Source organism: Carettochelys insculpta, chromosome 28 (assembly GCF_033958435.1).
Source record: "Carettochelys insculpta isolate YL-2023 chromosome 28, ASM3395843v1, whole genome shotgun sequence".
In the NCBI taxonomy this organism is placed as follows: Eukaryota; Metazoa; Chordata; order Testudines; family Carettochelyidae; genus Carettochelys; species Carettochelys insculpta.
In genome coordinates, this window is record NC_134164.1 from 1,078,287 (window position 1) to 1,092,254 (window position 13,968).

At 47.6% G+C, this 13,968-nt stretch overlaps 1 protein-coding gene across 1 annotated transcript; it reads left to right on the forward strand.

The window, feature by feature from the left end:
* Positions 1–1,859: 1,859 nt before the first annotated feature.
* PHB1 (prohibitin 1) lies at positions 1,860–10,830 on the forward strand. The gene is made up of 7 exons (XM_074978837.1): positions 1,860–1,920; positions 2,579–2,703; positions 3,425–3,586; positions 4,420–4,562; positions 7,046–7,162; positions 9,085–9,180; positions 9,638–10,830. The coding sequence occupies exons 2-7, from the start codon at positions 2,616–2,618 to the stop codon at positions 9,848–9,850; spliced, it is 819 nt and encodes a 272-aa protein (XP_074834938.1). The 5' UTR covers positions 1,860–1,920; positions 2,579–2,615; the 3' UTR covers positions 9,851–10,830.
* Positions 10,831–13,968: the final 3,138 nt, after the last annotated feature.

Below are 13,968 nucleotides of genomic sequence, written 5' to 3' on the forward strand. Positions count from 1 at the left end.
GGAAGAGTCAAACATGACCAGCATTGAAGCCATTCTCATTCATCAACAACTTTGCGGCACTGGTCATGTGGTTTGGATGTGTGATCAGCACCTCCCAAAACAGATTCTGTTTCTGACGTGGAGAAAAGACAGAGGAGCGTTGGGGGCCAGCGGAAGCACATGCTTAAGGCGCACATGAAAAAGTGCAGCATCTGTGTTGACACAGGGAGAACCTTGCCCAAGACTGTTCCTAATGGAGAATGGTAATCCGTGGGGGGTGGCACAATTCAAGAGTGCAGTACAGATGAGGTGAGGCAGAAAAGAAAAGAGCATCAAAAACCGCCCTGCGCCCCTCCAATAACTACCAACACTTGCCCCTTCTGTGATAAGACCTGCAGCTCCAGAATCAGGCTGACCAGCCATCAACAGACTCCCAGACAGGAAGATGACATGAAGATGTCTCACTCGTTATCGAGTGTCTGCCAAGAAGAAGAAGAAGAAGAAGAAAAAAGTCCTGTAGCACCTGAAAGATTAACAATTTTATTTATTAGGTAATGAGCTCTCATGGTGTCTAATGAAGTGGGTTTTACCCATGAAAGCTCATTACCTAACTTAAAAAAATGTTAGTCTTTAAGGTGCTACAGGACTGCTTGGGTTTTTAGGTGTGGGATCAGGAATTCTGTGCCTTGGACGAAACATTTTGGTAGGAGCTGGGAATATGACCTTTCCTGGGGCACGCTTACCTTGCAGAAGGCTTGGGAGTGGAGGGTTTTTAAAGCACTGTGCTTGAAGAAGTCTCCGTAACTGGAACAGATGTTTGAGGGTTGGAGCATAGTCCTTTCTGGTGACAGCCTGACTCAGCAGAGACTTTTCTGGTGGGAGCAGAGCACATCCCTCTGTGGGGATCCCTCTAGGAAAGAGAGCTCTAAGGCACTTTACAGGGGCCCTTCTGTGCTAGAGACAGGTTAAAAGGGTCAGATCACAGTCTTTTGGACAACCTCACCTGCAAGGAAGCTGGAGGGGGGGAGCAAAGTCCTTTTAGGGAACCCCCCCAGCAAAGTAATTTTGGGGAAGGGAGTTGGGCATGGTCCTTTGGAGGACTCCCTGCCTGCAGGGGAACAGTGTGGAGGGGAATAGGGGCATGTTCCTCTTGGGGATCCCCTCATTAACAGAATAATTTTGGGGAAGAGGGTTGGGCATGGTGCTTTGACAGATCCCCTGCCCTCAGGAGAGAAGTGTGCAGGGGGCTTGGGGCGGGGAGCTTTTGGGGGACCCCTGCCTTGCAAATAAATTGGGGGGTGTCCTTTTGGGGAGCCCCAGGCACAGTAATTGGGAAAGAGGGGCTGGTGCCCTGTGCACCACGCCCTGCCTCCGGCAGCAAACTACGCGGGGGGGTGAGGCATGGGCCTGTCGGGAGACCCCCGGCAGCACAGTTTGGGGGCAGGGGCTGGACCCGGTCTTTGGGAGTGGGTCCTGGTAGGGGCCCCCTGCCCTGCAGAGCACTGGGGAAGGAAGGTCCCTGGGGCGGGTCCCGCTCCCCACAGTAAGTGGGGGTGGGGGCTGGGCCCAATGCCTTGGCGGACTCGCTGCGCCGCACAGCTCTTTGCCCACACACCGGCTGCTCGGCCCCGAGCCCAGTCACGCCAACGCCGAGAGCACGCGGCGTCCCCGCCGACGGGACTACAACTCCCAGGAGGCAGTGGGCCTAGAGCGGCGGGGCAGAGAGCAGCGAAGAGATTTGGCGCTGCCTTACGGACCTTGTAGTCCGGGCGGCTTCCGCCCCTCGGGAGGAGGAGCGAGCAGGGGGCCGCCGGAGAACTACCGATCCCAGAGTACCTTGCCGCTACGGGCACCCACGAGGACCGCGCGGGTGAAGGCGTGCGCAGGCGCGGCTGGTCAGGTGGGGGGCCCTTCACGTGGAGGTCAAGGCTGCGGCAGGCAGTGAGCTGTGTTGGGGGACTTTGGGGTTCGGGCCGGGGGTGCGAGGTGGTGCTGCTACGGATCCCGAGAGGGCGGTAGGGAGGGGAGCTGGGAGTGGGGCCGGGAAAGGCTGAGAAGGAGGGGAAAGGGGGTAGGTGGGGTTGGGGGGCCCTGGTGAGGAGGGCGGATAAGGGTGAGTTAGGAAGGAGGATGGGGGTTGGGGAAGGGACGGGGGAGGGACTTTGGAGTCCCTCGTGAGGAGAAGGACACGACAGTAGGACCCTGGTGAAGGTGCATGTCGCGAAGGAGGTACAGTGCCCCGGGAGTGTTTCAGGGCCTTGTCCTAGTATAGGGGTAGGGAGTGGAGTGAAATCTGTAGCCTATCTCGGGTTTAACTTGCTGGGTCTGGGGCTTGAGGCTAAGGGAAGAGGAGCTCCGTGAAGAAGGTAGCCTGAGGTGCTAGGCTATGGAAAGGGACCTGTGGGGCCAGAGCATGCGGTGAGGTCCTGTGGTGAGAGGACAACCTCTGACTGGGAAGAGGGCCTGCTACTCATCCTGTGGGAATGAACACTTTCAGTGGGGGAAGGGAGTTATTTATTGCTCTGCTCTGCAGAGAGATGGAGGAAAACTTAGGTTCCATGAACAGTATCTTTCTAATATGTTTACTGGATTTTTGCAGGTGTGTCTCTGTGAAGAGGCTGCAGCTGAACTGAGAAATGGCTGCCAGACTGTTTGAGAATATTGGCAAATTTGGTTTGGGATTAGCCATTGCAGGCGGAGTTGTCAACTCCGCTCTCTATAATGGTGAGGAGCAGATGAGGCAAAGCCTTTCCTACTCTGCTGAAATGTTCAGTTTTACAAAGTAGGTTGTAAAGGGTTAAAGGCAAGCAAGTGCATAAGAGAGTTCATAGATTTGTTTCTAATTCTGAAATGTGTTTTGAAAATAGTTTGGATAGAGTTGAAATAGATAAATAAATATTTCTTTACCACAAAATTGGTGAAGCTGTTTCTAAGAGACTATAAAGTTATCTTGGCATAGTTTTTAAGATCAGCTACCCTGAGGATTGGGAGAACTAATTAATTGGCCTTCCTGGGCCTCCATTCTTGTTTGCTCTGCTCACTTTATTCTGGTCTGGGTAACAACATGGGGTTTTTAACTGCTAGTATTTGACACCAGTGTGAGAGATGATGGAAGGTTCAGAAAAAAACGGAGAACCAAATCTGCCTAGAAAATTATCTTCTGTATTCTTGAAAGGAGACTGCCCTAATGATTTGAAAATGGGGAATTAGGAGCCAGAAGTTTTTATTATTTGCTCTCCAGCCTGATTGACTTGCTTGACTTTGGGTAAGTCACTCATTTACACCTCATTTTCCCCAGGTAAAATAAGAATATTTCATTTGCCCTTGGGAGGGGGAGAGACTTAACTAGTGTGGCTAGGCTTCTGAGAGCCCTTGTGAAGTGTTCTGCTAATGACTAATGGTGATGTTTAAATTCTGTTTGATGTGGTGTCTTTTTCTCCACTAGTCGATGGAGGACACAGAGCTGTTATCTTTGACCGATTCCGTGGTGTTCAAGATGTGGTGGTAGGTGAAGGAACACACTTTCTCATCCCCTGGGTCCAAAAACCAATCATCTTTGACTGTCGTTCTCGCCCACGTAATGTTCCCGTCATCACTGGCAGCAAAGGTGAGTGCTCTGTGCAGGTGGCAGCTGTGAGAGCAACACTGGGTCTCTTAGAGTATGTGTACGCAGCAGTTAGGCACCGACAACTGGCCCTTGCCAGCCTACTTGGTCTTGTGTAGACATACTTCTAATGCCCATGTCAATTAGGGTTCAGTCCTGTAAGATGCTGTCTTGCACTCCTCTAGACAGTAATGGTAGAGGAAAGTGTTCGGCATTTTGCAGGGCAGTGTTACATAGTAAGGGCTTTAGTGTTTTAAAAGTTAAGACCGTACAAGATTGTAGCTTATCAAAGCACCTGTTTTGGCCAAATATCCTGTCTCTCACTTTCATGGTGCTGTTGGGTGATTTAGTAAAGTAAGCTTATGGGAGAAGGGATCTCTGGGATAAAATAGAGCTAAGTAGGCATGATCAGTGGGATGGTAGGGCCTGATTTTCATAGTCTGTGTCCTTAAATAAAATCATATCCAAGATGAGGCTTTGGGGTACTGGTGTCAGATTGGCACATGGGTTCTATCAGCAGTCTGTTCTGTGATGGGTAGTGGGAAGGAATTCTTTCCTCAGGCCCTCATGTTGTCCTTTAAAGATAGTTTCCCCATTTGTAGAGTAGGGTAGATAATTCTCAACCTCAGAATCCAGACAAAGCTTAATTCATCTTTCAAAGGGGTTTTGAGATCCCCTGATGAAAGGGACAGTAGGCCATAATGGGCCAAGAGATACTTGCTGCTGCAAACACAAACAGGTTTGTCCCTCTCTGTTTAGTTACCATGGAGAGAGCAAGCACCTGATGTCCCTTGTCCTTGTCATTTGTTGTCCAACTCATGCACCTTTTTCTGCAGATCTACAGAATGTGAACATCACATTGCGCATCTTGTTCAGACCAGTTGCTGCCCAGTTACCTCGAATTTTCACTAGCCTGGGAGAGGATTATGATGAGCGCGTACTGCCATCCATCACCACAGAGATCCTGAAGTCTGTTGTGGTAAGGCCCATGCTGTAGCTTGTGCCAGAGGTGCTACTGTGATCTCATCAAAGCGGCGGGAGACTTAGTTTAGCATGCGTCATTCAATTCTCCAGACTAGAGACTCCCTTCCTCCCTAGCAAGTGGCCATGCAAGGAATGGAAATGGTCATACCACTGGTGTTTCTCTGCTATCCCTTCTGTTTGGGATGCGCTGATCATTGAGTGAGATTTAGTCTGCTGGCATGATGAAACTAGTTGAATCCATAGTAAAGAATAAACTTGTCAGACACGTAGAAGAACATAATTTGTTGGGGAGAAGTCAGCTTGGTTTCTGTAAAGGGAAATCATGTCTTGCTAATCTATTAGAGTTCTTTGAAGGGGTTAACAAACACGTGAACGAGGGGGATCCAGTAGATACAGTGTACTTACATTTCCCAGAATGCCTTTGATGAGGTCTCTCACCAAATACTCTATATGTAAATTAAATTATCTCAGGATAAGAGGGAAGGTCCTTTCATGGATTGAGAATTGATTAAAAGACAGGAAACAGAGGGTAGGAATAAATGGTAAATTTTCAGAATGGAGAGGGGTAACTAGCGGCATTCCCCAAGAGTCAGTCGTGGGACCAATCTTATTTAACTTATTCATAAATGATCTGGAGAAAGGGGTAAAATGTGAGGTGGCAAAGTTTGCAGATGATACTGAACTGCTCAAGTTAGTTAAGATCAAAGGGATCTTCAAAAGGATCTCACAAAACTGAGTGATTGGGCCACAAAATGGCAAATGAAATTTAATGTAGATAAATGTAAAGTAATGCATACTGGAAAAAATAACTCCAATTGTACATACAGTATGATGTGGGGCTAATTTAGCCACAACTAATCAGGAAATAGATCTTGGAGTCACCCTGGATAGTTCTCTAAAAACATCCGTGCAGTGTGCAGCAGCAGCAGTCAACAAAGCACTCGGGATGTTAGGAATCATTTTAAAAAGGGATAAAGAATAAGAGGGAGAATATCTTCTTGCCCTTATATAAAACCCTGGTACGCCCACATCTTGAACGCTGTGTACAGATGTAGTCACCCCACCTCAAAAAAGATCTATTGGCATTAGAAAAGGCTCAGAAAAGGGCATCTAAAATGATGAGGGGTTTGGAACGGGTCCGATATGAAGAGACGTTAAAGACTAGGATTCTTCAGCTTAGAAAAAGAGGAGACTATGGGGGGATACGCTAGAGGTGTATAAAATTGAGTGGTGTGGAGTAAGTGAACAAAGAAAAATTATTTACTTGTTCCCATAGTACAAGAACTAGGGGACACCAAATGAAATCAATGGGTGGGAGGTTTAAAACAAGTAGAAGGAAATTGGTCACACAGCATGCAGTTAACCTGTGGAACTCCTCGCCAGAGGAGGCTGGGAAGGCTAGGACTATAATAGGGTTTAAAAAAGAGCTATGTAAATTCATGGGGGTTAGGTCCATTAATGGCTATTAGCCAGGGTTGGTAAGGAATGGTGTCTCTAGCCTCTGTTTGTCAGAGGCTGGAGATGGATAGCAGGAGGAAAATCGTTACTTGCTTGGTTCACTCCCTGTGGGGCACCTGGTATTGGCCACTGTCAGCAGACAGGGTACTGACCCAGTATGGCTGTTCTTATGATGGGGAGTGGAATTCATTTTGGCACTCCTCAAAACTTTAGAGTGAAGCTGACAGTTACCTTCAAACCCCCCACCATCCCCCAGCCTGAATCACTGTGGGGTTTTCCAGCCCCTCTGATAAAGGGATCCCTCTTCACACATCTGGATGTACTTAAAGTCATCCACTGAGATCCTAATTTTTTACAAGCTTCCCCATGGAAACTTTAAAAAACCTTCAGTCCAGAATATGTGCTGTTGTGTTAGCTCTGCTGTGCAGCCACCATGGCAGCTGACCCTCAATGAGTTGCTGGGAGCCTATTTTGTTGAAGGAACCGAGTGGTTCAGTATTTTGTGATCTGTGGCTGGGGGACACCAGACTGGCCTGGGGGCGGTGGGCTGCGCAGGATCTGAGAAGAACTGAATGAACCCTGATTTATATGCACGCTTGTTTTTCATTTGGGGCATCAGGTACAGGCAGCCCTTGAAACCTGCCCATGTTCTCCCACTGCTGGCTGCAAAGAAGCCTCAGGTAGCTCTGTCCCAAACTCTCTTCCCCAGGCAGCAAAAACATGCAGCCCTCTGGAAAATGGAGGGAGAGCTACACCATACAAACACATGGGGGTTGTGGGTGGGGACTGAGACAGGAACAAGAGAAGGAAGAACAAAGGATGAGAGGAATTGAAGGAAAGTGCGGGAGGGTAGCAGCAAGTAGACTCCAAGGGCTGGAAATTCTTTTAGGCTTCAGGATCCCCAAAACCTCTCTCTGTGGTGGGAAAAGCTGGCTGGAGAAGCCCAAGATGTTGTGGCTTTTCCTTTATTTCTACATGTCTCTTTTCCCCTCTCACTTCTACTGCCTGTCCTGGCTGCAGGCTCGGTTTGATGCAGGAGAGCTGATCACACAGAGAGAGCTGGTTTCCAGACAAGTGAGTGAAGACCTCACGGAACGAGCAGCTACCTTTGGCCTCATCCTAGATGATGTTTCCTTGGTAAGAGTGCTCTCTTTCCAGAAGCTTGCTCAGAGAAGAGTGTAGCATGGCAACTAGAGCAGGGGACTGAGGCATGGGACTTGGTTTTTATCCTAAGTGTAGAGAGCCATGTGGTACGTGTATGCTGCAACAAAAGATCCATGGCTGTCCTGAGTCAGGCTGTGGAGCTGTGAAAATCGCAGGGTAGCTGTTTTGGCTCAAGCTAAAGCCTGGACTTGTGAAGCCCTGTGTGGTGGGAGGGTCCAAGGGCTTGGGCTGGAGCCTGAAGATCTACATTGCTATTTTTAGCCCCACCCATAGTTCCACAAGCCTATGTCAGCTGACATGGGCGCTCATGCTTAGGGTCGTGGGATTTTTATCACTGTGTAGCCATGTCCTCTGTTGCTAGGCTGTTAAGGTTATTGGGGTTTGTTCCTGGCAGCTCTGTTATCAACTTATTGTGACTTGAGCAAATTCTTGAGGATCTGGCCTGTGGTGACTTGCTGGCTGAAATCCAGGCCTCCGTTACAAACTGAAAACCAGCAGCAGGACAAAAGGACCCTGAGCATCCAGTAAGGGCGGGGGGGGGAATTCAAACTGTGTTTGGCATCTCACCCTTCTGTTTTCCATCAATGATAAATTCCTCACCCTGGTACCTCCTGTTCGCATGTCCTTGGTATGAGCTCTGCTTTAGTGATTCTTATAATTTAATTCCTTTGTCGGCTGGCCCTTTATTTTGCACCCTGCACCGCTGCCTGAGATTTACCTAAAGGAGCCTATCAGAACAAGCTCTGAATGGGACTTTGGATATGCAGGATGTGTTCCTTAGTAAAACACTCTCCTGGTGAGGTACACTCCCAGTATTTCTTTGCTGGAAGTGAGCATTGGCTTTTTCTGCTTTGTGAACATGCTGCTGAGGGGGGCTCACCTTCCCCCTATTGCATCGCAGAAGGGCACAGCTGTTCAAACAGTCTGCTGAGAATACAAGTACAGAATTGAGCACGAAAGGTCACTTTCAGGACAGCTTGACCTCCTGCAAGCTACCTGGCTCAGTCGGTGAAAGGCAAGGAAGTGATCCCCCCCACTGGCTGCATTGGGAAGTGACAAGAGCATTTTGTGGGAAGCTAGTGCAGTATTTCCTTGAGTCTAATGCAGTGGTGGACACCCTGCAGCCCATTAGGGTTTTCTGTGTGGCCTGTGAGACACTTTTGTTGCCCATGTGCAGGGTTGCCAGATTCTGCTGGCTTCCATTCAGATTGTTTCTTTATTTTTTCCTGGTGGTATTACAAAAATGACACGGAGGTAAAGCCAGTGCATGTGATGTGAGATGCGTGCTGATTGCACACGTTGGCTATGAGACCTGTGTGCTTCCTCTGCATCCATTCAAAGTACTGCTACGGTTCAACTGGCACAGCCCACAAATTCTAGGTATGCAAGTGCAGTTGGCAAAGCTACTCCATTCAAGCGACCGTCTTGGTTCCGACAGCCTTGTGGCTCACTGAGATGGACGGCCACTCACAAGCCCAGGCTGCCCATCACCGGTGTAAAGCCTGCTGTGGGATGGTTTACTTCAATAGATGCTTTACTGCTCTCTCTGCATTTCCCCTGCATTCTGCCACACACACGCTCTACTCCAGTAAATTCAAAACTGAAACCAATTGAAGATGGGGAAAATAAACCAAACCTGATGGAAGAGGCTGCTGCTCCATTCATCTTGATGGAATTACAACTGTTTATACCTAATCACACTGTAGAGAATGTGGCACAGCTTTCTTCCATCGTACCAAATACTATCCCTGAGCAGTATAGACTTCCCTCCTCTTCTCTACTTCAGGTTCACTAATACAGGCAGGTTTCCTTCCTCCCAGTTGGTGAGTGGTTCCTAGCAGCCACAGAACTGTCCTAATGAGAATGCTCACCTTGCTTGTATTCACCCTCCTTAGACACACCTGACCTTTGGGAAGGAGTTCACAGACGCAGTAGAATTGAAGCAAGTGGCCCAGCAGGAAGCAGAGAGAGCCAGATTCATAGTGGAAAAGGTGAGCGCTTGTAGGCGGTGTTAGCCTGGGGACTCCAGTGTCCTCTAGGAACATTCATCTGTCCAGTGTTCTGAAGGACTTGAGTGCTCTGACCAGGCAAGCATGCCGCAAAATGGACAGACTCAGTCTGTTCTTAAATGTCAAGCTCCAAAACTGCGCTGCTAAGTGGATGAGAGCTAAAATAGTATCTTCAGAAATCAGGCGCAGGGTTTTTACCAAGCCTACTGAACAGCACTGTTCTCTGGAAGGTTTCTAAAGCAGTGCATGGGCGGGCACTAGGTGGCCTGTGGGCCAGATGCTTGGTTTACTGCTTCGTTAAGGCTGCAGGAAAAGCTGGAGGGGGAAGTTCAGCTCTTAAATTCCTAAGGACAGCAGTTGCATTTTTCCCTTACTTTTTGGGCCCTTCGTTCCTCCTATTCCTACCCTCCATGCCCATTCTTTTTCACTCCTCTTTCAGGCTGAGCAGCAGAAGAAAGCAGCTGTCATCACTGCTGAAGGGGACTCAATAGCAGCTGAGCTGGTTGCTACTTCACTGGCTACAGCCGGTGATGGCCTGATTGAACTCCGCAAGCTGGAAGCAGCTGAAGACATTGCTTACCAGCTCTCTCGGTCTCGCAACGTCACCTACCTGCCCTCAGGACAGTCAGTATTGCTCCAACTGCCCCAGTGAACATAGTTTTCTAGCCAATTGTTACCTAATTGCGTCTAAATAACAAATTAGCCCTTGCTTAAATAAACAAAAGAAAATCATTGAAACTTCTTGATTGGGTTAAGCAAAGGAAACAAAAATTAAAAGCATCCTTAGTTGAGTCCTTAATCTCATAACACTGAGCTGTCGTTGACAAGAACACTTCATTCCTGTCAGGGCCTTGTGTGCTCAGAGCAGAAGCTGTAAGGGCCAGTAAATCACACGAAAGAAATTGCCCCTTTTCAGGCAACTTGCGAATTGGGGGTAGAGCAGGGTGAGGGGAAGGTCTTGTGTTCATTTCTTGGATGAATTTCTAGTAGCCTGCTCCATCCTATGTTAACTGCAGAAATTCTGTACCAATGAGACTTCACAGGCATGCTACACTATGTGTGGCTGATACAGGCAAAGCCACACATGTCCACAACTACTGCTGTTTGTCCCTACTGCCTGTACAAAGGGAATGGGAATGCTGAGACATCTTCAGCATGTTTTGCAGACATTGGCTGAGGCTAAGAAGAGGCTATTGTCAGATTAGCAGCCCTGCTCTGATTGGTTTTCTGAACCGTGGCATTGTAGGCATAGGATGTAGCCTTATGCCATGTGTCTCAGAGTGTCAGAGCAGTTGAGTTCCCCTCTTTGTATCCTAAAAGGTGGAACTTTCCTAATTTAGAAGTGAAGCTATTTCAATCGTACAGGAAGCATTCTCTGTCCACTACCTCCTTGGTGCCCTGATTGCTCTTTCTTTCGCCCACACGGCTGGGTTTCCACTAAGGATGGTCAATGTGGTTGCATTCATGTCTGCTTCTGACGAAGGTCTGAATGTTCCATGGTTCACACAGTCTGCTCTTAGCAGTAATATTTGCTGCAGCATCACTGCTGTGTTTTTATGTAGGAAACCTTAATGAGGATGTGAAAAACAAAATTGTATAACCCTGCCTTCAATAAATGAAACCAACACCCTGCTCAGCTCTGTCATGTTTCTATTTCTTAAAGAACTAAGTTCTGAATAAAGGTGCTGCTTGCTGTTATTTCAGGTCACAAAGCAAAAAGTGCCCACCAGCAATATTTTCTCTGGCTCAAGAAAAGGGTATGTCTTAAGCAAAGTTCCCCAGATTGGGTAGGACTGGAACAACAGGGTTTGGGTTAAAGTTGGCTTGGTCAATCCATTGAATTGAATTCACCATCTTCCAGTAGAAAACATGGAACCTTCATGTCTGTTGTTAGGCTTCCTGTTTGTACTTAGAGTGAGAATCAAAATGCTCTGCCAAGCTGCTGTGCTACCTCTCACTGAAACCAGTGAATAGGAGACAGCATGCAAGGCTTCTGCAGCTAAGATGCACCCACTGAATTTCCAGATGTTAAAGGACCAAGTATCTTAGAAGGCAGCAGAGTTCCGAGGCAGAACACTAGACACCAGGTCCATAGTCTTGGGCAAGTAACCTCACCAATGTGCATCTCAGTTTGCTCATCTGTTGAGAGACTTTTCCTGCCTTCCACCAGCGAGTGCATGGAGAACTTTGAGCTCTATTAGTTAGCCAGGTTTTATTTGTCAGAGAACAGCCCCGGCAACTCCTAGGCCTGGCCCATGCTGCCATTCTGTTAGATGGTGTACAAACCCAGAACAAAAGACAACCTCAAAAGAGCTTATGCAATATGCTGACTATGCCCCTGCCCCCACCCAGTGTTCCCAATAAGTGGAGGACTTGAGCAGCTGCCCAGGACAGATTCAGGTGCTGTCCAGTAGATTAGCAGAGTGCCTGCAGCAGGCATTTCTTTTGATGGTGCACATCCACATATGCCTTGGTGCACACAAAATTTATTCTGCCCATGGATGGAAGAAATTAGAGGGAACACTGTACCCCCATTCCACAAACAAACTAAATGCCTGGCAGGTGGCAGGAGCTCAGAAAGGCTTGTGTATATATAGTCTAGCTCAGTCCTAAGCTGAGGACTTTGTTGTGGCAAAGAAAGCCATTTAGTGGGGTGAAAGTTTTCACCTGGGATAAAACCAATCTCCCTGAAAGCATAAGCTCATTTTCTCCTGTGCATTGCACTGGTCCCATACTTTTCCAATTCCTCCTCTGCTTCAAGCTAAAAGGCTTTTAAAAAAACTCATTTGTTACACGGTATTATTAGGGCTACTGGATACCTAGCTGGTAATGAGCTCTGCAGGCTGATACCACTTATAGTTATTGCTCCAGTTAGGTGAGAAATCCCGATGGTAGGGTAGTACTTGAAAGGACTGCTGTGTCCTAATGTGCAGAGCCAGCCACAAAGGGGTTAAGTGTAAAATACCTTTGCTACCCAAGACACTGCAGTAGAAGCAGCCGAAGAAACCCTTCCTTTCCCTGTCCCCCACTTGCTAGATGCAGAGCTTGCCATATTTGCTACTGCTTCATGAAGCAAGTGCAGAGCTTTCAGACACCCTCAGTCTGATCAGATGGCAGCTGTCACTTATCTGACATCCACCTTCAGTTGAAGCCAAATGTGGGATTCATTCCATTGGCCTCTGGTATGAAGGGTGGCAGCATGTTGATCCCAGTCCCTTCAAAATCAGTTCAGAAGGGCCCCAGAGCAGCATGGCAGATCAAAGCCAAATATGCCCATAGTCAGATTGCTGAGTTTCTGATGTCCACTACAATATTCTTCTTGCTATGTTGCCCTCACGGAGAAATGTGGGCAAGGCAAGTGAGCCCACAAAGAGTACCTTGCTAACAAGTGGACTTGGGGGTGGGCAGCAGGTTGGATTTGCTCTGATCTCAATCATGCCAACTGTAGCATGGAGAAGCAGCGTTGCTTAGCACAAGGGTCGAATCATCTCAATGACACTGCACATGGCTGAATATAGTGCGTCAACATGATGTGCGGTGAATAGAGCCAGACTGGGGCATTGTATACAACCACAGAGTAACAGGACTAAAGGAGGTGCCTAGAGTATTTGAGTGTTTGCTTCCCATGGATCACTGACCAATTTCTTTAGCAGGTTGTTACACGACCTCAGTTTTGCTCGTGAGTTGAGATACCTGGGAGATCTACCTATGGCAGGGTTACTCCGAAGTGGGTGGGGTTCATGTTTCAAACAATGCCCATTGAGCAATCAATCCAGGTCTTTGGCTGCTCTGGCAATGGGAAGGTGGATCATACTTGAAACTTGTAAATGGCATGAACTACAGTATTCATCCACCTTCATCACATCAACATTTAAGGTGTCCTCAAGGCTGGTGAATGACAGTGCTGACCCCCTAGATAAATGTCTCCCCCACTGGAACTATGTCCTTTATTCTAATAGAAGTGCCTGTTAGGCATAAGTGAAGTGTAGTCTCACTGAAAAACTTTAGTACAGGTCTCTTTCACTTCTCTACTGTTCTGTGGTGGTGTAAACACTTGGCACGCAGGACCAGACCCGAAAATGCTGCCCCAATTTTGTCACATGGCCACATTCGATCCTTGCTTTAGAATCAAACTAGCAGCATGAAAATAAAAGGCCACCTATCCCTTCCAGTCCTCTTTCTGCTGCCAACGTAAGGCCTTTCAGTGATGAGGTGCTTGAGTTTGCAAAGCATGTTAAACATCTGAGCAGAAAGGTGCATAAATTACAAATAGTTTCCAGACCCGCTTTCCCCTCGACTATGCTCGTTCTTTAGTTCTGTTTTTTATTGCTTAAGACAGTCTCTTAAGGAAGCTTCAGTTCTTCTCCCATGGTCCTCTTTAAAGACCTTTGTGCTTCCTGCATTTCTCTAGATTAAGTTTCACGCGCCAGGTGCTGGGCTCAGAACAGTGGATCTAAAATCCCTTTCTCAGCTTCTGTTGTTCTGTGTTACTTCTTCCTCCAGTTTCATGTTTTCAGTAGAGTGGAACACTTCCTGCTGCTTTTGCTGTTAGTCTCGCTGGAGGAGATGATTGAATGCCCAAATAACAACCTCTGGGCCTTATTACTCACTATTTCCTCCATTTTGGGATGTAATTCTTTTAACAAATGTTCCTTAGCTGTTAACTGCCCTGTTATTCTAACTCCAGCTGCCTCTGGTTTCCACAGCTGCCATGAGACTGAGAATTTCAAAGTTCCTTGTGAAATCTGCATTTGTTCTATCACACATAAG